Source organism: Trichoderma evansii (assembly GCF_050947405.1).
Source record: "Trichoderma evansii strain SZMC 28006 chromosome Unknown GGI43scaffold_38, whole genome shotgun sequence".
NCBI classification, from domain to species: Eukaryota; Fungi; Ascomycota; class Sordariomycetes; order Hypocreales; family Hypocreaceae; genus Trichoderma; species Trichoderma evansii.
In genome coordinates this window covers 27,119-48,850 of record NW_028145168.1, presented here as the reverse complement: position 1 = coordinate 48,850, position 21,732 = coordinate 27,119, and the positions used below count along the sequence as shown (strand labels likewise).

Below are 21,732 nucleotides of genomic sequence, written 5' to 3'. Positions count from 1 at the left end.
ATGGTGATTGGGAAGGCTAAGCTTCATCACTCGGGCGCTGGCTGGGCGCCCGACTGCCGGGACAAGGTGGATGTGAGGCAGTAAGGATACATGGGCTGGCCTCATCTTATCGCAGTTAGGAGCTCACCTCTCATCACCATTCTCCACATCTTGTCAGTTATGGCAGGCAGCCTATCAGCCGCGGTGGATTTGCAAAATCATCCAATCAATCTGATCCTGTCATGATCAGCTGATCAGCCGCATCTTCCATCACATTCATAGGCGAATACTGTAAGAGACTCTGTAAGCCTTTTGGTCCAATTACCCTTTGGCGTTGAGCCAAGGGGGAAGGCCTGGAAGACAGTTTGACACCAGAACTCAAGCAGTTGTCAGGCAATTTCATGGCTGAGACACATCTGATGGTCCATTGACGTAGCCTGTCTTATCGGTGAGTTTAGTATTCAAGGACGTCATGGCACAACTACCGGCGGTATAGCATGGCTCTCACGTTAGCTAGTAAACGTAAACAGCAAACTATCCAAAACAATTCCAGAGGACTACTGAGATAGCCAACTGTTTTAATCACATATCAAACATCCTTGGTAGATGGATTCTTTCATGTGATAAAGACACAGTGGCAAGATCCAAAAAGGTGGTGCTTGCTGCAGCGCACCAACTGATACCTATGTTAATCTATGCGGCTAGGGTGGTTGGGTGGGTGTTGAAGCTTTCAACAAGCCACTCACAGCGACTGATGGACACAAGATATAAGCAACGGCCCTATGGCGAAACGCGGGGCTCAGCGCCATAGTCCAGCTACCAGAAGCAGAGCAGAGCCCCTCAGCTCTCCGAATCTAGAACTCCGTGAGGGGAAATCTGGGTGACAAGGGAGCATCAGACATATTCGGGAGGGTCCCATATCGGGGCTCCGCTTTCCCGGTTTCAGTCGGAGAATCTGGCCAGATTCGGGGGAAGCGCGCCGTTCGCCCGGTCAAGTCATGCGATAAAGTTGACGGACAATATAGCTGTCTTTTGTCCCCATCTCATGTATATATAGCGGTATGTTTTTCTGTCTCTCTTTCTCTTACTTTGGTGTCCCGTCAAGGTTGAAGCGAAGGAAGTGTAATGAGACAGGATGATGCTTATGCGCGTAATACCAGCCGTGGCTATTTTTTTTTTCTCCCCCTTTCTCTCCATCTCTTTTTGTGCGTCAAATGCTCCGTAGTAGTATTACTGTTTTGTTTTGCGTATGTATATTGCGTGCATGACTTTGCCCCAGTCGCGTGCATGGGCGAAGGGAGATGTAACGACGTCATCTGCGTCAAGAGCGAATTGTTCAGCTGCGCATAGTAAAAATCACCAAGTCAGCTGTCTCGCCTCCAATAGCCCTTCTGGCTCAACAATGGCAAACAAAAAACAAAACAAACAAGCAAGAAATAGCCGGGGCAAAGGGAAGCAAAAAGGGCAAAATGCGGACAACCCGGCCCGAGGGCTGCCTCGGTCAGCAGTGGAGTCGACGGCTATTAGAAATCGGAAATCTGCAGCCACTTGCTTCCCAGACCGGTAATATCGATAAGCTACGGGCCTCTTGGGGCCATTACCCCAGGTAATCGACAGCGCTTTTAGCGAGAGCAAAGGTTAGCGCTGAGAAGATGCTGGAAATCCAGCGCAAAAAAACAGGGGCCTCTCCGCGCTTTTGGCAGCTTGCATCAATGCGACAGGCCGAGTACGAATACTCCCTCGGTGCTACCCCGTAGTGATTGTAGTAGCGGTACCTGCCTGTAAGCAGTGGCCGTGGCGCGCCCCCAGGTAGGCGGTACAAGGCGCTGGCAGGCTTTGTTGAGGGACCACAGGTAATGTTGGTACCACTAAGCCGGCGCGACCTCAACTGGTTGCGGCGTACCAGTTTGTGCGGCGTAGATTCAGTACTTTGAGTTTGCGGGATCCCCTAAATGAACGAGTCCGTCGCTTTTGCAGTCATCTTTTGATTTGCATCTTCAACTTGTTTGTCTGAGCGCACTCCAAGGTCGTCCAGGGAAGAAGCAGAAAAAAAGTCCAGAGAAGAGGCGACAATGACGCCCTTTGTAGCGACCGACGAGCCTGTCGCGGCAGCCCCGCCAAACCACCATCACCAGCTGCAGCTACAGCGCAATCAAGAGCACAGAGACGATGTCGACGACGAGCAGCCCAAGCGTCCAGTCAAGCGGTCGCGCACCATGACCTCGACGGAGGAGATTGACAACACCATCACACGTCCAGGAAGCGTCAAGATCAATGTCCAGGGCGCCTTCATCGTCGATCCGGATGCCGCAACGCCAGCGCAGAATGGCAGCGATAACGGCAGAGTCAGTCCATCGCATCACGAGACGAGTGATATCCGCCTGCCAAACCACACAGCCATCGTCAGCCATATCGCAGTAGATGTAGGTCGCAATCTTTGCATTATCCAGCAATATCCCTTTCTTTTTTATTCATCTTATGTCCTCTCTCCTCCTGTTGCTTACTCTTAATGCTTATCTTTGCGCCGTCTGACTTTTTTTTTCTTCTTTTGGTAGATTGGTGGCTCTCTCGTCAAGCTCGTCTACTTTTCTCGCGAGGTCGATTCGACAGACCCCGGTGGTCGCCTCAACTTCCAATACTTCGAGACCGATCGCATTGACGACTGCATTGAGTTTATGAAGCTACTACGTGACAAGCACAAGGCGCTGAACGGGTCGCGGTCGCAACAGCTATGCGTCATGGCCACTGGCGGCGGCGCATATAAATTCTACGACACAATCCGAGACGCATTGGAGGTTGAGGTACTGCGAGAAGACGAGATGGAATGCTTAATAGCTGGTAAGAGAGAGGGAACCAACAGGAAAGGAAAAAGGCAATTGGAAGCTAACCTGTTTGTGATAATCCAGGCCTCGACTTCTTCATCACCGAAATCCCCCGCGAAGTCTTTACCTACTCCGAAACAGACCCCATGCATTTCATGGAACCCCGCGAGATCATCTACCCGTATCTACTCGTCAACATCGGCTCCGGAGTCTCGATGCTCAAGGTCACTGGGCCTCGGTCCTTCCAACGTGTCGGCGGTACTTCTCTCGGTGGCGGCACCCTCTGGGGTCTCCTCTCTCTCTTGACGGGGTCTCGGTCGTTCGACGACATGCTGGCCGAAGCTGAATATGGCGACAACACCAAAGTTGATATGATGGTTGGTGATATCTACGGCGCCGACTATGGCAAAATCGGTCTTAAGAGCACAGCCATTGCGTCTTCATTTGGAAAGGTGTTCCGCATGAAGCTGCAAGCTGAGACCACAGAAGCAAAAGCTGCAGACGGCCCAGTGCACGATGGAGAGAGCCATGATGGACAAGACGAACACAGCTCTCCGTTTTCCTCAGCCGACATATCAAGGTCGCTGCTGTACGCTGTGTCCAACAACATTGGCCAAATCGCCTATCTGCAGTCCCAAATCCACAACCTCTCTGACATTTACTTTGGCGGCTCCTTTATCAGAGGGCATCGCCAGACCATGAACACGCTCAGCTACGCCATCAAATTCTGGAGTAAAGGCGAAAAGCAGGCCTACTTTTTGCGACATGAGGGATACCTCGGCGCCGTGGGGGCTTTCCTGAAGAGGCAACCCGCAAACTGGGGCCGCAGGGGAAGCCTCGAAGGTCTCGACGACGTCCAAGAATGGCGAAAGGCCATGAAGACAGAATCAGAGGCAAAAGCAAAATAAAAAAAATAAAAAAAGAACATATAAACTATGTCTTGATCAACCACGACAGATACAAAATACGGAGAGATGAAGAGGAGCGCATTCAGTTTTGAAGAGTTTTTAGCCTGTCACACATTTTCAGGAGCTCGAATTTTCGCCGCAGGCGCGCATGATATAGATTTTTGGGGCATTGCATTCTCCAGCAGGATTTGTTATAATTTTTTTCTTCTTCTTTTCTTTTCTTCCTTTTCTTATTTTACTCCTTTCTTCTTTAAAGCTGTTGCGGCCGAGTGCCGCGAAGAAGAGGCGTTTTTGCTGAGGCAATTAGATAAGCCCACAGCCTGTATAATATGGAGTTTCACAAGGGTACATTTGATAGAATGCGCCATAGTCGCAACTGGTAATCCAAATTGAAGAAAGAATTCACACTTCAGCTTTTTAGTATCGTGCCGTGCCATAAATGGAAAGGAAAGCCGCGTATTCGTTTCGTATTCGCATTGCGGAGAGAGGAGAGAGCTGTTCGTGCTCCGCTATCGCACCCACTCATGTTCAAAAAGAGCTGCAATAGCATCTCTGCATATGTAGTTTCCCATAATTGTCCCAATATTGTACAAGTAACGCCCAAGCACTCCCCAGTGTGGTGCCAATCATCATCAAAGCCATGTAATGCAGTAGTTGTACACAGTCCTAGATATCAAACGCCGCAGCCCCAATATCCGAATTCTCGTCGTCTTGGCACATAAAAGTGTCGCCTTTTTGGTTATGCCTTCTGCTCTAGAGTAGCAAGGTCTTTGCGTAAAAGTTCACTAGTAAAGCAATCGAAGCCAAGTCGTCACTTCTCTCCCGAGTCTTTTTTATTTCCCTCATTTCCGTCCTTGTCCGATACTTTATCCATGCCCAGCTTCGCCATCAGATTGTCAATCATCTGTTCAAACTCTTTCTCGTCTTCCGGACTGACTTCACCCCCAGGTCTCTGCAACGCAGCCTTTGACCTCGTCCTCAGCTCATCAATAGAGCTCAAATCAAACGCCCATGATAGCCCTCCAGTTAGAAGAACCGCAAAGCTTGAAACATTGAGTGTTGCCAGTCCAAGAGCGTGGGCTCCCAGTAGAGCGCCTTCAGCGCTGTTGCCATCCTCGGGGCCCGGGCGGTTGGATGTGTAGAATTTGGGGAAAGAATCGCGCTGGCGACGCACCACGGACCGGCGGGACACGCCAATAGATGCCGCGGTAAAAGCAGCGCCTAGGAAAAACAGGCCAAATTGCTTCAGAGGGCGTGACCATGAGGCTGAGTATGCATTGATATCTGGCTGGCGACGAATTGACTGAGGTGGTGACGATGCTGAGCCCTCTTGAGACATGGCTTGTGGTTGTGCCCGAAACATGATAGAAATTCCGGCTTAGCAGGGCATATCAAAGTTTTTAGTTTGTCTTATCTCTTCTCGTCGTTATTGTGAGTATGTTCACTTTCTTCTCATCCCCAAGAGACTGACTATTATCGATGATAGTAGTTTTGCTGCGTGAGAATGAGAATATGGGCGTCCGAGGATAATTTGATATAAGCATTATTCACATTTTAGCGCATATTTACCACCTTTATCAATATATGCGTTAATGGAATACCCGCCCGCAGACAGTGCGACAACCCGAATTAAAGCGCTCGACTCAAACAGTTTTGCACAAGTTCAAAACGAAACAAGTACATTTGCGGTGCGCCCGTAATCCTGTTCAGTTATTCCCAGATATAGTCCAAACTCATCCATTGATTCGAGAAGGCTGTTGCTCCGTCTCGTATTTTTGTTGATTGGCTGGTCCACCCATTCACACAAATCGACTGACACTGCCCGCTTAACCACCTCAAGTCACGTATGCCCTCAATATAGCTTCACTGGTAACGCTAAACTGAAAGCCATCTGCCCCAAATGCCAAAAGCTAAATCCTCAAAATCATCGGCCTCGGTTCCTCAAGCTGTACCTCAACTGGCGCCGTCATGGCCAGTGTTCAAACCCCCCTTGCCAGTTGTTCAGCTATACCCAGAGCTTCATCCCGCAACATCTAACATTGTTCTTATCTCGTCGTTCTTTCCTCGTTCTCTCTGTCGCGATTATGTGGCATATCTAAGAACATTACCATTGCAGACAACCCCTTCAAAGCCAAAGAAAGGAGAAGCAGTCCGTGTGAATGATAGATTCCAAATCAATGATCCGAGCTTTGCCCGCAGACTGTGGGACACCACTGGGCTAAAAGAGTTGATTCTGGAGGATGAATCTATTAACAGCCTGTGGTGAGTCAATACATCTTCAAGATAAGGCAGCACATAGATATACTTACCCATCTCTACAATCAAATAGGGGTGGCGAACCGGTCGGTCTCAACCCCAATATCCGCATATACCGATACTCCAAAGGTCAATATTTTGACTGCCATTGTACGAAGTTACTTCATGCCCAATGGTATTCCTTTGAGAAACACTAATCGACTAACATTGGCTATTTACTCGGTCGCTAGATGACGACTCTAATAATCTGATGCTTGACTCCGTATCTGTTAAAACCACCTGGACGCTCCTCTTGTATCTGACTTCTGCTGCAGAGGGATGCATTGGTGGCGAGACTGTATTTTATCCTCATGATCGCAAATCAGCAGCTGAAGAAATTGCGGTGTCGCTTGAAACCGGGATGTTGCTTTTGCATAAGCATGGCGATGATTGTCTGCTGGTAAGTTAGCCTACTTATCTGCTTGCGTGTTGCTAGCCTATCAGCCAATAATACTAAACATAAGATAAAATCATTATAGCACGAAGGAAGAGAAGTTCAAGAAGGAGAAAAGTGGGTGCTAAGAACCGATTTGTGTGTTCGGCGATGAAATGAGGTGGAAAACTGCTTGCCGGGACATGTCTCTCTCAGAGTGAGAGAGTGTGGTTATCATGCATACAATTGCGGGATAACTATATCACTAAATGCTCAAATCTGGGAACAAATTCACTCTGATTGCTATGAGTTTGCTATGAGCTAGCTATTAAAGTGTAAAATCAAGTCCAAACTATGCCAGTGGCAGAGCAGGAGTGGGAACAATGAGAAATCTCTCACGTCCAATTAACGAATAAAACCTTAGTAAAGGTAGTTGAGGAAGTCAAAGCAAGCCTCAATCAACATATTAAGCAAGGAAACCATGAACCGGAAATCAGTCGTCAAAGTCTTCAAATTGAGACATCGCCTGCATACCCTGTGGCAGCTCCTGTGGCAGCTTTTCTTCCTTTTTCTCCTCTTCTTCAGCAACGAATACCTTATCTTCATCGTCATTCAAAGCGCTCTTTGGGAGTTTAGCTTGAGATGCGTTGAGTTCGGATGCGTCTACTGAGGCGCGACGAATGATGGGAAGCGTAGGAACAGGCATAAATCGATGAGCCGCGGCGAGTATCGAGCGTTTTGGATTGCACTTCCCATTTGATGCGACACGAATCATGACCCAAGGAAAGATCCAAGGGAAGCTAATCAGAGGCATTGACTTTGTTTCGAGTTTTCGGGCTGGAATGAGATTGCTAGCCTCATTCGTTGCTCCGCGGCGGTGCTCAAAAAGTGCAATCTTGATTTCTTGCTCCGTGATCTTATACATGGCTGCCACGAATTTGTCAATTTTGTTGTCGTCGCGGCTGCCGGCGGCTTCAAAGCACAATTCACGGAATCTCTCTTTGATGGCGTCGAATTCCCTGCCCAGTTCTTCCTGTCGCTTGTAGTCACTTCCAATTGCTGGTTTTGACATGGCCCAGGACGTGTACAGCTCAAATTCGGTATCTAGATTGTGATGCGAAAGGATACGGCGCACCGCGGCGTCATACTGGCCTTTGATCTGTCTGGCGCTCTTGAGCATCGCGGTATCGAGCTGAAATCGGTTAAGAATCCGCTCATCAAAAGCATAGTCCCAGTCGGGCCGGAATCGGATTGACTGCTTGATCACCCTATCATATATTGCTCCTAGAGCCTTTTTCGAAATGTAAGATTGTCTCTTCTCCATGAAATGCGGCCAACGCTGAGGGTTGTGCGCAGCGTGGTTCCATTCCGCAGGCTCACCAGTCTTGGGATAGTCGACGGCTTGGGAGTGAAGCTCAGCCAGCTTTAAGCCTGTTGGTTATGAGGTTCGTTAGCATTTAATAAATTAATAAAACTCAATACACATTTCCTCTACTTACAAATGGGTGACCCAGGTCCAGTAGAATCGGCCAACGCCAAGTGAGCCGTTGCGATTAGCGGAAGCACGTCATTCTTCATGTAATTCACAAAGAAGTCTCGTAAATCGTCGACATTGACATCTCGGTCAAGCTTCTCCGGCGATGGGCTAGAATAATTCATGGCCGGGTGGTTCCACATCTGGGGAATCAGGCTGGGTTCCCAAATAACGAAGAAATCATCGCCATCGAGGTCTCCGCCGGACAGCATGTTGGGGACCGGACGATCTCCAGTCGAAGGAAAGACAACAACGTCTTTAAGGTGATGTAGCTCGGGGACATCGACTGCCTCAACTACCCGAATGTCGCCTGGGTGCAATGACGGATTTCGTCCAACAACACAGATACCCTTGACCACTGTGGCTGTATTGTATACTTTGGAATTGGACACCTGCAAGAAGATTTGGGGAAGTTTATTGATATCTTTATCAGAGGTGTCTTCGGTTGAATTTGAGTGGCCTCTCAAAGTACCCGTCTCGTCTACACAACCCAGAACAAAGGCACTCTTTTCAACAGTGATTCTAGCCTTCTCTTTGAGTAACTTCAAAGACCAAGACCTCCAAAGATTTAGCAAGTTAACCACAAACGGTTCTTGGCACTTGTCACTCTTGAAGCCGGCCTGCAAGAACTCAGCCAGGACCAACGTAGATTGATTCTCGTCCACACACTTTTTCAAAATGTCAATCGCCACGTTGTTGTCCTTGGCAGCTTCTTCGTAGAGGCGAATTTGCTTCTCCAAAATATCCATAAAGGCCTTTTGATGCACGCCAAGGTACTCTAGAATAGTAATTGTTTGTCGATTCAGTGTGGCAGAAGTATATTTGGCACACTTGATAATCTCCAAATTTTTGGCGTCTGCTTTGAACTTTTCTTGAGATTCTCGGATATAAACTTCTCCTTTTTTGGCCTGGGGCCAGACTACCAATACACCTTTGCACCCCCCCATACGAAATTGGAATGCAGATGGGTCGTTGTATACATCCAGCGTGAGCTCTTCAACAATCATCCGAGCCATGAATTCGGATATCATGCCGACTCCATCTGTAAAACAGTAACCATTTCGCTCGATATCTGGAATGGATCGTACATCTGGGATAGGAACGCCCTTCATCTCTCTTGTTGTAGAGAAGCATTGGCCCAGCCGAGCCGCGTACTTGGCGACAATTCTGATATGACTGACTTGACCCATCCAGCGACGGATATATTCACATGAAATATGATCAGTTGGGCAGAAGAAATAAGCTCCAGACTGCCTGAGCTGTGAACTACCAAAAGCCAAAAATTCGTATCGCCGATCGCCAATTTGGATACCTTCGTATAGGGTTCTAAGTAGCTTCTTCCATATCTCTTCTTTGTTGTAGGAGTTCATAGTCATACGACCGCTCTCCGTTTCATCCACAAACTGCACTCTCAAGAAGCGGTCTTGGATTTGGTTAAAATATCTGAGGACCCTATTTGAAGTCTCGACAGTGGGTGAGCTCAGTAGGATAGAAGTAGGGGTCACAGTAGCTTTCTGTGCCATCACACAGTAATGTGGAATCCTTGTTGGTCTGTAAGACGCCATGGTATGCTTTGTGAATATCTCCATGGGGTCATGTATGACCTCCTCTTGGTCCACGAGAAATTCCAGTCGGTGCTTCGCGTCGAGTGGATGTAGTGCAGCCAGCTTTTGCAAGAATTCTAAAGATACCGTATGCTCGTTGAGTACACGGCGGGTGACGCATACTTCCAGTTGATAGCGAACTCCAAAGTCCAGATGGATAAATGGAGTAGCTGATGGCTGTAAGAGGGCCAGCGCATGTTGCTCTCCCTGAACCCGGTGCTGATCAAGGTAGTCCCACATTGTCGTCGAGGAATTACCAACGTGGAATTGGTCGCAGACCTGCAACGTCATATTTAAATCTTCTAGCGCTAATCTCAAGTGCTGGATTGCCAGCTTGCTGGGCCCATCCGTGGCATTCACAACAGCACGGAAGGCCGTCCAACGACCGACATCTAAGTAGGTTGGTCTGAATGAAACGGGATTGGCAGAAACTGGGAAAGCCCGCGATCTTGTATTGTCTTCCATAATGTCTGTGGCTCTCTTCCAAGCATCTTGAGAGCGCCAGTCGGTGCGGCGTGACGTAAGGGCAGGAGCAGCCCGCTCTGTTTCATCGTATTTCCAGAAATACTGGGGAGGGAAGGGAAAAGGTAGAATGAATGCCTCATGTCCCTTTTTCGTGATATAGAAAGCAGTCTGTAGTTGAGAGAGCTCAGCGATGAGTTTGAGCTGTTTGGTGTGATAGTGGCCATCATCTTGTTTGGTGACAAGTGGAAAGTGAATAATCAAGCTCTTTGCCAACACGTCCAGCTCAAGACTGAAGTCGTCTGTACTGTTGGACGAAATAATTGCTTTTCGGATATTGATTGCAGTTGGGCCGACCATGGATCCAAACTCCAATGAAGTAAGCCTAGTGGTGATTCTTGCAGGATATCGCACGTCAGAATGAATTCGACTTTTGAACCATCTCTCCGGGCGAGATTCAGCAGATAGCTGAAGTCGAAGTCCCTCGGGGTACTTGGAAGTATCAGGGTGTTGTACAGCGATTGAACCAGCTTCCCAGAACGCGTAACTCGGCACAGGCTCGAAGTGAACGTTGGCAGATGCTGAAGTTCGAGTCTCGTCGGCGGCGCCGGAGATGATATTGCAGAAGGCAATGGTACCATGATTGGAAAACCACTGAAGCAAATTTTCAGAGGTTACATCGAGCGGTAATCCGTCCACTTTGACTGATATACTATTGTATCTCTGCCAGTTGAAGGAAGGCGATTTGCCTGCTCGCTGTGGACTGCCCTCTACGTACGCCATGATTGTACTTGGGAAATCGTGTTGGGCTGTGTTTGCCCAAGGATTCTCTGCAAGGTGTTGTTAGAGAATCTGAACGGAAATGACAATGAAATAAGCTGTAACCATACCACGTAAGTCGCAGTTACAATCTCTTATTTCTAATATAAGCGTAAGCCAGTTAGATGTCTTTGCGGAATGAACAAAAGTCCGAGAGGATGAAAGAAAAAGAGAGATTAGACGCGCGGTAGAAGACAAAAATGAACAAAGAAAATGAGAATTTATTGCAAGGCAAACAGATGAAAGGCTTGTTGCAGCTGTGCGGTGGAGAAAAGATGGAAGTGCGAGGACGGATTGGACGAGAGGAAACACAAAGGCGCAGAGACCAGCCGCAGTATGGGAGGCTGCATCACCACGTAGCCTGAAGAGAGGGTTCTGGCTACAGGTCGCGTGGTTGCATAGCCACTCACCTCAGTTTAGAGAGAATCTTTGCTGGATTAATCCGTCTCATACGGATCTCATCCAGTAAAGGAGAGACGTAAATTTGCGAGGGTAGTAAGGGGAGGGGGGAGAAAAAAAAAAGAGTTTGAAATGAAGAGAAGAAGTGCAGGCACTTTGATCAAGTAGAAAAAAAACTTTTGAAGTGGTGGCCAAGAGATTTTTGTTCTGGCAGGTGTCACGTCCGGTTGTCTTGTCTACCGGCCATGGCAGCTGCCAAGAAGGCCGACTACCGACTTCAAAGATCAAGGTAGGTAGACAGCTACATCTTGCCTAATGGAGCGATATGATGTACTTAAAACGAGCTCATCTAATTCACCTTCTATATTCTATAGCCTTAATCACTAGGCCTTTCGCCATCATCTTGTGATATGATGCTAGACTCTTCTTCCTTCTTACTTCTTCTCCTGCTCATTTTCCAATATTTTCTTGCACTTGTATCTTCCAGCACTTGTGTCAAGCTATTTAATCTTACAAGCTCTTCGCTTCTCCTTCTCTTTCTTGTAATAACAATGACTGATGACAAAAAAGAGCTACCGCTCGCTCAGGCAGCAGAAGAATCGTCTTGCCGCTCCCATGGCACATCCATTATCTTGCCTGGGTTCAGAATCCAGCGTGGATCGAGCGATTTCTTGATGGCTGCCATGACACCTACGGTCTCGGAGCCAACTTCCCACAGCAAGCTCTCTTTCTTTCCCCATCCAACACCATGCTCTCCTGTACAGGTGCCGTCCATCTCGATGGCGAGACGAACCATGTTCTTGACGCAAGCCTCGACCTTGGCCCGCTCGCTCTCATTCTCCTTGTTGTACATGATACTCTCGTGGAAATTTCCATCGCCAATATGGCCGAGGATGCTGGCAAACAAGCCCAGCTCATCCATCTCCTTCTTGCTGACTTCGATGATGTCTGCAAGTCGACTAAGCGGCACGGCTACATCAGTGCTCCCTACAGGTGAAATATAAAGTCAGCTTGATTGTGAAAATGTCTAAAAGATAGGTAGGTAGCTAGGCAGTTGATAATTTTCAACACTGAGGAGAGAGAACGCAGAGCCAACTCACAAACATCTTCGCCTTCTTTTCTCAGCGACAGCATCGACCACAGTGACTCTTTTCTTGCAGACCAGAGCAGCTTCTGCTCTTGTTCGTCTTTTGCAAATTCAAAGTTGCCGCCCTTGTGGTTTGCTGTAATCTTCTCCACCAGCTGGATCTGCTCTTGGACGCCGCCTTTGGTGCCTGCGAATTTCAAGAATAGCGTGGGTTTTTCAACCCAGACTCGAGGTGCGGTGAATTTGCTCAGATTGACGACTCGCATTTGCACCTCGTCCATGATCTCGAGGCACTGCATGGGAATGGCGGCTTGCATAATGCTCGCAGCTGCCGATGCGGCGTGGCGGATGCTAGGGAAAGTCACGACTGCCACCGACGTCTCTTCCGGAAGGACGGCGAGTTTTAGCGTCGCTATGAGGATTGACAGATGTTAATTTGATATCACTTAACATAGACTTGTTTACTCTCACTCACCTTCTGTAACAATACCGAGAGTGCCCTCAGAGCCAACAAAGAGACTGTTGAGGTTGTATCCTGCGGATGACTTGCGAGGTCGCCTACGTGTCTTGATGACTTTTCCATCCGACAAGACAACGGTCAAATTGATCACCCAGTCCTTCATGGTGCCATATCGTACAGCATTGGTTCCGGAGCAGTTGGTGCCAATCATGCCTCCAATCTTGGCAGTTGGGCCTATGAATCAACAAGAGTAAAAGTCAGTGGCTCGATTCCAGCACAAAGTCGAGATAGATGCAATTGTTCAAACAAACCGGGATCGACTGGAAAAAATAACCCCGTCTTTAGCTTGGCGAGCTCATCATTCAAATCTCGCCATCCCACGCTGGGCTGCACAATCACATCCATGTCGTCCTTGTTGATCTGAATGATGTTGTTCATGTAGGCAAAGTCGATGCTGACGCCTCCATAGGGCGCCGAGAAGTTGCCCTCCAGGCTGGTACCTCCAGAGAATGGGATGACAGGGACCCGATGGCGATGACAGACTCGAACTATGGTAGCAACTTGCTCAGTGGTGCGAGGATAGGCCACAGCAACAGGCAGCTCATCGGGATTGACCGTCGACCAGCTGGAATAGCCGTGAGCATGCAGGTCTTCAGGGTCCGTCGATATAATGTCCTTCTGATTCCCAAGTTCCCAAACTATATCTGAGATGGCCTGGAGAGAGCAGATGAGCTGTTAGAATGTTTGAAAGTCTGATCTCTTTGGCCTAGGTCTCAACTCGCCTCTTGCATTTCAGTGCGATTAGCAAATCCCACCTCTCCATCGTCATTGTCTGCCAGCGAAACATGCTCTTTTCTTCGGTCTTTTTTATTCTCATCATCACTAACATCCTCATCTTGATTGCTTCTGCCTTTGTTCTTGTTTTTGGTCCTTGTGTCTCGGCTCAGTTGAGGCACAAAGCTCGAGAGGCCCCAGCCAGTTATAGCGGCAGCAGCTGCCACAGCCAGGACGCTGCCACTGGACCAGCCTGATACCGATACCGATGCATTCTGAGACCTCCCCGAACTAGAAGATGTATTAGAATGCGAATATGAAGTATTCTTTGTGCCATTAGAAGGAGACGAAGCAAGCACTCTAGAGGAGATGTGATAGCCTCGGCGACGGTGAGAGGCTCTTCCAAGCGGTAAAGGTACAGATACAGGCGCTATCGCCGATCTCGCTGGTAGATGCACCTTTGGCGCTCTGCCGCCACGCAGCAGCGACTGCGCCTGTATCAGAGGTCTCGCAGGCATTTTTCTTCTTCTTTCTGCCCTACCAATTTTGCTGTGGTTGCAGTACCACAATTGCCCTCCCGCAAGGCAGCTAAGACACTATGGCATCATTGATAATGGATGAGACTTTAATGCACAAAGCATCCATGTACCCTAACCCCGCTGTTGCTTAATACCCCATACATTTACGGAGTTTTAGCACCTCTGTAGATGGAACCAGGGCCACAAGTCTTTAATCCACCCCCCAACACCGGGGAGCCGCCGTCAGGCTTATGGCAATCTCTCATGGTACGAAGCACAGTTCGGAGTACTCCATGGTAAGAACTACTATCGTATTGGAATAGGGGCATTTAAGACATCACCTGCCAGAAATTCCACGCCAAATTCGGAAGCAGAGTTACCCGTGCTATTATCTGGAATTGCGCTGAGACATACGTACGAGATCCCCGTCAATGTTTCGGTGTCTGCTCGGCCAATGGATTAAGCCATAGCTGGGATGTTACTTAGTACTGGCAATCAGCAGCCAATGCATATACTTTGTAACAGTACATATGTGTGTTTCTTTTCGGACCCCAGCTACCCAAAAGGGCCAGTATGTATAGTGGCATATGCCAAGTAGACCAGCTGGAGGATGGAGAGGGGACCTTGGACGCTGGGCGAGCCCGCACCTTGGGTACGAGTGGTTACACAGCATAAACTAGATCTGGGAATTGATTTTCTCCGTCCGTTACCGAGATCTATTAGCCGCTTTCCAACTCGAGATGAAGCTACTGTATGTCATGATTAAAGGGAAAATGAGGCTTAAAGAGAAAGAAGAAACCTTAGCGAGAAGCTTATTCTCTTGAGTGCCTAGCAGGTATGCAAACGCCAGAGTAGTCTTCACGTCCGTAGTTAATGGGCGGTTAATTGGCAGTGTACTTGATAACCAGCGTCAGTGATTCAGCCGCCGAGCCTTTATCGAATCGGGCTAAATTTAGGCCGCAAGAAGGAGGCAGCTGAGACAATATAATGTCCATTTCTTCGGGTTGTGGCGGCGGCTAATGAGCTTGTTCGGGATTGCCGTCCAGCTCCCTTCAGCCTCGCAAAATATTGCTGCAATCGAGACAGCCTTGGCCTTTGCCACGGTAACATTTTGAGGTGCAGGTGTAGCTCTATTAAATGGGCACTTTCTTTTCTTTCTAGCTAGCTGGTAATAAGGATAGAAATCCTTGATACGAGATGATAACCTTTTTACTTTAAGATAGGCATATATTTGTATGCAAGTAATAGGTGCGTACAGTAAATTGCCAGCATGGGCACATATAGAGGGGCAAAATGAGAAGATGCCAGGTCATCACGCCTCCAGCCGAGACTCGGAGTCCCGCAAGGCACAGCCAGTGGCACCTGTCTGGAACCCCGCCATCTCCAGGTCTAGATCCCCTCGGTGCATGAATTTTTCCATGATATTGAAGCTACGTGCGAATAGGTAGTATAGGTCACATACATATAGGCACTTGTTCGCTTTTTCGTTGTTTTTATTTGCTCGATGTGGGGGTTGGTAGGTATAAAAAGGCGGCATGCAATGCATGGGGATGGCTTCGTCTTTTTGGTGTGGCAGCCTGCAGCTTCGCCTACGGTGGGAGGGGCAAAAAGTATGCAGAGTACCTTACTACAGGTACAGGTATCTATCAACACCTTTTTGGCGTTTTTTTCTTTTGCTTTTTTTTTCTCTTTCTCAATTTATTTGTTTCAGCCATGCAGGTGTACATGTCAAAGTTCAGCTCTTGCCTCCTCCTTTGCTCCCGAGGTACTATTCGCACTACTAACAGTAATAGTACCTTAGTAGGTTAATGGAATATACCCACTACAGTAATCTGAACGCGAGGCTCTCTTCTCGTGCCCCCTCTTTAATTCTCGTGGCGAACGGATGGGCCAATATTCAGCCCCCGAATATTACATGTTAACTCCATGTTGTATGTAAGGGGTACTGTCTCTCTTTTGTCGTGGTAATTGTACCTGGGTAGTAGCAGCAGTTAACTACCTTAAGGTGGTAAAGTAGGCCTACCTAGTAGATCAAGGATTTTCCCACCCCGCCTGGTGGTTCCGCATCGCGCCATGACATGCCAAATTCCCAAATTTCCCACCAAAAGATAGCCCATCAGTACATCACTGGCTGGGGTCCTTCTCTGCTCCGGGTAGCTCCCGTAACGGGGAAGGGAGGAGGAGGTAGTTACATGTACATCCATGGAAGTTGATGGTCCTGCCGCCGTATATATTGCCCGCCGAGGAAGCATCTAGACCAGATTCTTTTTCTTTCCAGATACACACCCTCTTCTGATCCTCTGTGCCGATTCGCCAGTTCTCTTTTCATCTTTCACTAGACTATATATATAAATCAAGTTAAAAAGAAAAATTAAAAGCGGTAAGCCTTTATATTCCCCCAAAGGACGGGTTATTTATCCCCCCTCTGCTCCTTCCCACTTCCATTCCTACTCCTCCGCCGCGTGCCTCCACAAGCTTCCATTGGTATCCGCAATAACTAATCGCGTCTAATTTCCAATCTTCCATATTCAGCTTCCTTCTCTCATTCTCTCTCTCCGCCACCTACAAATCTAATTACATCCAAAAACAAAAATCACAATGTCTGTCCTCGAGGTCGGAGATAACTTCCCAGGCAATGTTGCCTTTGGCTACATTCCCTTGACTCCCGAGACCGAAGGGATTACCAGCTGCGGCATCCCCACCAAGTACGATGCCAGCGAAAGTAAGGACTCACTCTACTTCATTCTACAGATATGCTATGTGAGAGAGATAGTACTAATTCATTTTTCTTCTTACTTTTAGCCTTCAAGAACAAGAAAGTTGTCCTCGTCGCCGTCCCTGGCGCTTTCACACCCACATGCCAGGCCAACCACCTACCCGGCTTCATCGAGAACATCGAGGCCCTCAAGGCCAAGGGTGTCGAGCAGGTGGTTGTGATTGCCTCCAACGACCCCTTCGTCATGTCTGCCTGGGGCAAGGCCAACTACACCAAGGATGACTTCATCGTGAGTTTTTTTTCTTTGCTTACTTTTCTTGTTTCTTTACTTTACAACCGTCTTATACTTTTACCCCTCATTCACGGCATTTCCGTTGTCTGCTTCTTGCTGTTTCTTCTCCCTTCTTCCACCCCGCTTGGGTTCGTTTTTCAGTGGGATAAATTAGCTAATATGGGGAAAAATAACCATAGATCTTCGCCTCGGATTCCGAGCTTGCCTTCAGCAAGGCTATTGGCTGGACCATGGGCGACCGAACTGCCCGGTATGCCATCGCCATTGACCACGGCAAGGTTATCTACGCCGCCAAGGAGACTGAGCGAGGCGTTGACGTTTCTGGCGCCGACGCTGTTCTGGCCAAGTTGTAAAACTCTCTACTCGGCTTTGTTCGCACAAACATGAGCTGGCGCTGTGGGATTTTTCTTTTATTTTAATACGGGAAGCGCAAAAAAAAGAGGCAGCTCAGTATTAAAGAGAAAGTTTGAGGTGTTTTTTTGGGATCAATGGCATCATGGGCTAGATTAGCGCCGACGAGGAGTAACTGATTATTCAAACACTGATTGCTTGGGGCTCCTCGACACTGTTCTTTTATGGGCTTCATCGTGAAATGGTTGTTTTTGGAGGAGCTTATCTCGATGTCACCGTGGCCGCATTTGAAATCAAGCGACAGCAATGGGCGCCGGGGAAGTGACTTTTCGCAAATTTAGGCCTTTGCATAGTCGATACAGGCACAAACGCAGGCACTGGTTCAAGCTGGGCGGCGGAGAGTTGAGCCAAGCTGTGCTATGCCATGCTAGTCAACGCTCAAAAGCGCTGCATGTTGCGACTTTCGCACAAGCTTGCAGTCCCACTTTGCATCATCATAGTCAGCCAGGTACTTGCTCCGGTACTCGGGGCAGCGTAAACTGAAGTGTAACAAGAGGTAGAATTCAATGTTTGTGTTGCCGTCTATTCAAATACTCTGAAAAAAAGAAAGAAGAAAGAAAGAAGAAAGAAAAGTAAATACCTAATAAATAAAGAGCCGTTCATGTTACAGTACCCATGCTCAGGTTACAAGTTACGTAGATCTGCAATAGTACAGAGTGATTAGGTACCTTGGTACCGCTAACATGCAGCCTCTCAGCCAGGGCTGGCGGACTTGCAGGATGAGGGCAGCCAAGCCATTCGGCAGCGCTCGGCTAAACAGAAAGTCCGCACTGCGAAAAAGTCTTGGCACGCACAAAACCTACTCTTGCTGCAATCATCGCTCATAATCGACGAAGCCGACGGCGACGCAGTAAAAAAGATCCAGCTCTTCCTCCCTCCGAAACCCGATTTCTCGAGATCCTCGGTATGTTTGCCCCGATCCGAAAGAGAATTGCCAGCTCTTGTCTTTTTTCGCCCAAGTTACGCACAAAAAACGAAGCGATTGCAACCGCAGCAACAGACACTGATTTCGACTTTCTATAGCTCTCGAGTTTGAACCCCTCCCCGCATTTCCCACCCCTAGTACACACACACGCACATCATGGCCGACATCCAGGAGCGCCTCAAGAAGCTTGGCCAGCCTGGCCGAACTGGTACGTCTATTCTCGAATCCTGTTATTTTGCTGCATGGAAAAAGACTCTTCTATGCTGTCGCCATGTCTTGATTGTCATTTGTCATCCAACTAACATTTTGTCTCTCACACAGGGTATGTTGCCAAATCTGTGCCACATTTTGCAATCCATAATTCGGCGCACTACTCAAAGGATTGATATTCCGAATTCAACTGGAGAAACTAACCTTGTTTGCGCCTCACAGTGGAAAGGGAACCCCCCGAAGACCCGCCAAGCGTGCTCCCGCCCGATCCAACGCCGATGACAAGAAGCTCCAGGCTCAGCTGAAGAAGCTCAACACTCAGCCCATCCAGGCCATCGAGGAGGTCAACATGTTCAAGTCCGACGGCAACGTCATCCACTTCGCCGCTCCCAAGGGTAGGCCATATTTTTCATCATATTTCCATACTTGATACGCCAGCGCCCGCTGCGACAACTGTCCGAAACAAAATATCATGAGACCACAGACTAACATAAAATCCCTATTGCAGTCCACGCCGCCGTCCAGTCCAACACCTTCGCCATCTACGGTAACGGTGAGGATAAGGAGCTCACCGAGCTTGTCCCCGGCATCCTTAACCAGCTCGGCCCCGACTCCCTGGCCTCCCTCCGCAAGCTGGCCGAGAGCTACCAGAACATGCAGAAGGCTGGCGAGAAGGGCGAGGATGACGACGAGATCCCCGACCTGGTTGAGGGCGAGAACTTTGAGAGCAAGGTCGAGTAAGGTTCTTAACTGAATCTTAAAAGAAAGAAAGAAAAGAAAAGAGAAAAAAACAAAGGCATGTATTTTGTAAATGGATACAAAAAAGAGCTGAAAGGATTCTTTTTTTTTTTTTTTTGGCAGGTGGGCACGTCTGGTCTTTCTTTGTTTTTGTCGTTGCGCTTCTGAGCTTGCGAGACGACAAAACTTGGTTTTAACGAGCTGAGAGACTGCGTTTTGGGATGGAGAGAGGAATAATAATGTACACTCTCTTAAACCCCCCCTTTCCGCAGACATTTCTGCAAGTTTGCCAATGATTTCTGTTTTGTTGCGATTACTTGTACGCCTTATACCCGTCGGCTTGTGCACATTTTATGAAAGATTTGCCCGGCACGGGAAAAGAAATGCGGCGGACGTCAAAGAGCGTGGTGACGGATGCGACCAAGAGATAAGGGGCGGGTTTGTACAAAATACATGAACTGCATCCACAAGAGAAAACGGAAATCTATCAAAGTCTCAATCTCATGTGCCCCCGTCATTGCTCTCGTTGGCAAACCCGCCGGTAGATTTATTGCCCATGAGATCCAAGCCAGCTTCCATCTACAGCCCGCATATCCTTAGTAAACCAAAGCCAGCCCCCCTATACCTAAAATCCCGAGTATCTCCGAAGCCTATATCCCAAAGCCAGAGTCTCCTTGATTTTGAACCCACCCTTTGAGAGAAAGCTGCCGGACTTGAGATTTGACATGCCTCCGCTCAGCTAATAGTGGCCCATCTTTGACGTCTTGGTAACTGCTGGCAGATGAGAAGTGCTCTTGAAGTCCTGAAAGGCCTCCATCATCAGTAGCATACAGCTTACCAGACAGCTCCTTTGCCGTAATCCACATCTGCCTTCTAGACGTCTTGCTGGCGCCTCTAATGTCAAACTGCTTCCTTCCCTGAAGCACACCCCCCAGAATCGTCTCTTCAACCCCAGACGCCGACCACGTAGCTGCGAGGTTGCTTGCCGAGATGGTGCTCGAGCGAGCCTGGACGGCCCTTTTCGAGAATTCAAATTCCACCGTCGTAGCTTCAACTTTGAATGGTTTAAAGGCGTATCCTTCACCCCACTGCTTGCCGACAAGGGATCTCATTCGGCCCGCGGGGGAAAAGGCTCTCTCGCACGCGACAGTAGAGTACTGGGACTCTGGCAGGACAAGCGTATCGATGTAAGCATTGGCCGGATTGACCAGCAGTGACGTCAAAGATGAGAGTAATGATGTGCATTGCTTCAGGGCAATCTTGTCAGAGCACGATTTCGATAGCGTTGGCGGAGCATCTCCACGGGCAGGCTTGCGACGCACAATGCCCAGCTGAGAGAAATAGGCACGCCCTGGAAGTGCTGTTTCGGATTCTTGAGTGATGGGCTGTGTATCAGCCGATGTAGAAGAAGGGAGCTGCCACGGAGAGTCGTCTTCTTGAGCAGCCATGATGAGTTCCATGCTCGCATCTCCGCCTGGAATGAGTTTGTAAGTAAGGGGTCTTTGTATTGATGTTGTATTGTGGTAGCAAAAGAATTGAGGACAAGAAGAGAATATTTGAAATAAATGAAACCATAGAACAGAAGAATAAACTTACATGGAGCTTCAGAGCAATACATATGAAGTTTCACATCATTCTTTACTCTAAAAGGCCTCGTATACCCTTCATTTCTCTCATCATTCCTTTGGAGAATTGCTTCAGAGCCATCATGGCTGTTATCAACGATGCTTTGGCACTCATCCAGTAGAAAACGATTAAGAGTCCGAATGGCCAAAATCTCAGCATGCCAGTCGTGAATAGCTACGCCTTTTGCCTCTGCAAGCTTCGATGCCGGGAGACATTTCATGCCCGTTCTGCTCTTTCACAGTTTTAGAGAGCAAGAATAAGAATGTGAATAAAAAAGAGCTTACGCCAATGCCAAACAAGTCAAATTTCCATCCCTCTCGGCGACGATGCCGCTCAGGGGCACCCATTCGTGGAGGCCATTATCTCGAACGTTGGGCTTCCGCTTAGACGGGAGCTTCTCGAATTGGCTAATGACGGCGCGGGCGATGAGATTCGCTCGAGACGTCATTTATTAGACTTGTATTGTCCGCAAATGTTTATATTATTACTTCATAAGAGCATAATAAGCTGTGTGTGAAAGAAAAGCACAAGCCCATAGTTTGATATATGCGTGTAAGCAGGAGCATAAACTAAGGCTCAGCTGCATTGCAGATCGATCAGCCTGCCAGTTGATATTTTACAGGCGGCCTAGAGCTGCAAGCCCCAGATGCCCGAAATAGGCAATGTGCTAAAACCAGCAGCCTTGCTCCCCGCCAATGAGTGCTCCAGGTCTGAAGTCACGTGCACTGCCCGCCAAAGCGCACTACCGAGTTTTTTGGCGCCCACAAACGCCTGCCCTAG

The 21,732-nt window shown here is 48.3% G+C and overlaps 9 protein-coding genes across 9 annotated transcripts; 5 read left to right on the top strand and 4 right to left on the bottom strand.

Moving 5' to 3' along the window:
• The first annotated feature begins 1,799 nt into the window (after window positions 1–1,799).
• Window positions 1,800–3,824, top strand: GGI43DRAFT_278764 (type II pantothenate kinase). Its single transcript, XM_083201195.1, has 3 exons — window positions 1,800–2,402; window positions 2,535–2,817; window positions 2,886–3,824. Exons 1-3 carry the CDS (start codon window positions 2,052–2,054, stop codon window positions 3,707–3,709), a joined length of 1,458 nt encoding a protein of 485 aa, XP_083055315.1. The 5' UTR covers window positions 1,800–2,051; the 3' UTR covers window positions 3,710–3,824.
• A 487-nt stretch (window positions 3,825–4,311) lies between these two features.
• GGI43DRAFT_278882 (uncharacterized protein) lies at window positions 4,312–5,219 on the bottom strand. The gene has a single exon (XM_083201198.1). The coding sequence runs from the start codon at window positions 5,070–5,072 to the stop codon at window positions 4,521–4,523; it is 552 nt and encodes a 183-aa protein (XP_083055314.1). The 5' UTR covers window positions 5,073–5,219; the 3' UTR covers window positions 4,312–4,520.
• Window positions 5,220–5,609: 390 nt separating this feature from the next.
• Window positions 5,610–6,552, top strand: GGI43DRAFT_426471 (uncharacterized protein; the record flags this gene model as incomplete). Its single annotated transcript, XM_083208657.1, has 4 exons — window positions 5,610–5,971; window positions 6,039–6,115; window positions 6,196–6,404; window positions 6,484–6,552. The coding sequence occupies 4 exons, from the start codon at window positions 5,610–5,612 to the stop codon at window positions 6,550–6,552; spliced, it is 717 nt and encodes a 238-aa protein (XP_083055313.1).
• GGI43DRAFT_431934 (RNA dependent RNA polymerase-domain-containing protein) lies at window positions 6,484–10,760 on the bottom strand (the record flags this gene model as incomplete). The annotated part of the gene is made up of 2 exons (XM_083209492.1): window positions 6,484–7,808; window positions 7,877–10,760. 2 exons carry the CDS (start codon window positions 10,758–10,760, stop codon window positions 6,871–6,873), a joined length of 3,822 nt encoding a protein of 1,273 aa, XP_083055312.1. The 3' UTR covers window positions 6,484–6,870.
• Window positions 10,761–11,505: 745 nt separating this feature from the next.
• On the bottom strand, window positions 11,506–14,273 carry GGI43DRAFT_278430 (FAD-linked oxidase-like protein). The gene is made up of 5 exons (XM_083201192.1): window positions 13,525–14,273; window positions 13,054–13,456; window positions 12,758–12,976; window positions 12,296–12,694; window positions 11,506–12,182 (listed from the first exon to the last, which is right to left on the bottom strand). The coding sequence occupies exons 1-5, from the start codon at window positions 14,032–14,034 to the stop codon at window positions 11,779–11,781; spliced, it is 1,935 nt and encodes a 644-aa protein (XP_083055311.1). The 5' UTR covers window positions 14,035–14,273; the 3' UTR covers window positions 11,506–11,778.
• Window positions 14,274–15,496: 1,223 nt separating this feature from the next.
• On the top strand, window positions 15,497–16,325 carry GGI43DRAFT_418609 (uncharacterized protein). The gene has a single exon (XM_083207569.1). The coding sequence runs from the start codon at window positions 15,539–15,541 to the stop codon at window positions 15,833–15,835; it is 297 nt and encodes a 98-aa protein (XP_083055310.1). The 5' UTR covers window positions 15,497–15,538; the 3' UTR covers window positions 15,836–16,325.
• Window positions 16,326–17,605, top strand: GGI43DRAFT_418608 (Redoxin). Its single transcript, XM_083207568.1, has 4 exons — window positions 16,326–16,414; window positions 16,567–16,756; window positions 16,837–17,039; window positions 17,222–17,605. Exons 2-4 carry the CDS (start codon window positions 16,633–16,635, stop codon window positions 17,393–17,395), a joined length of 501 nt encoding a protein of 166 aa, XP_083055309.1. The 5' UTR covers window positions 16,326–16,414; window positions 16,567–16,632; the 3' UTR covers window positions 17,396–17,605.
• Window positions 17,606–18,534: 929 nt separating this feature from the next.
• On the top strand, window positions 18,535–19,329 carry GGI43DRAFT_388769 (NAC domain-containing protein; the record flags this gene model as incomplete). Its single annotated transcript, XM_083204108.1, has 3 exons — window positions 18,535–18,590; window positions 18,811–18,983; window positions 19,097–19,329. 3 exons carry the CDS (start codon window positions 18,535–18,537, stop codon window positions 19,327–19,329), a joined length of 462 nt encoding a protein of 153 aa, XP_083055308.1.
• Window positions 19,330–19,429: 100 nt separating this feature from the next.
• GGI43DRAFT_418597 (tRNA-specific adenosine deaminase) lies at window positions 19,430–21,570 on the bottom strand. The gene is made up of 3 exons (XM_083207567.1): window positions 21,237–21,570; window positions 20,923–21,179; window positions 19,430–20,800 (listed from the first exon to the last, which is right to left on the bottom strand). Exons 1-3 carry the CDS (start codon window positions 21,398–21,400, stop codon window positions 19,977–19,979), a joined length of 1,245 nt encoding a protein of 414 aa, XP_083055307.1. The 5' UTR covers window positions 21,401–21,570; the 3' UTR covers window positions 19,430–19,976.
• Between the last annotated feature and the right edge of the window lie 162 nt (window positions 21,571–21,732).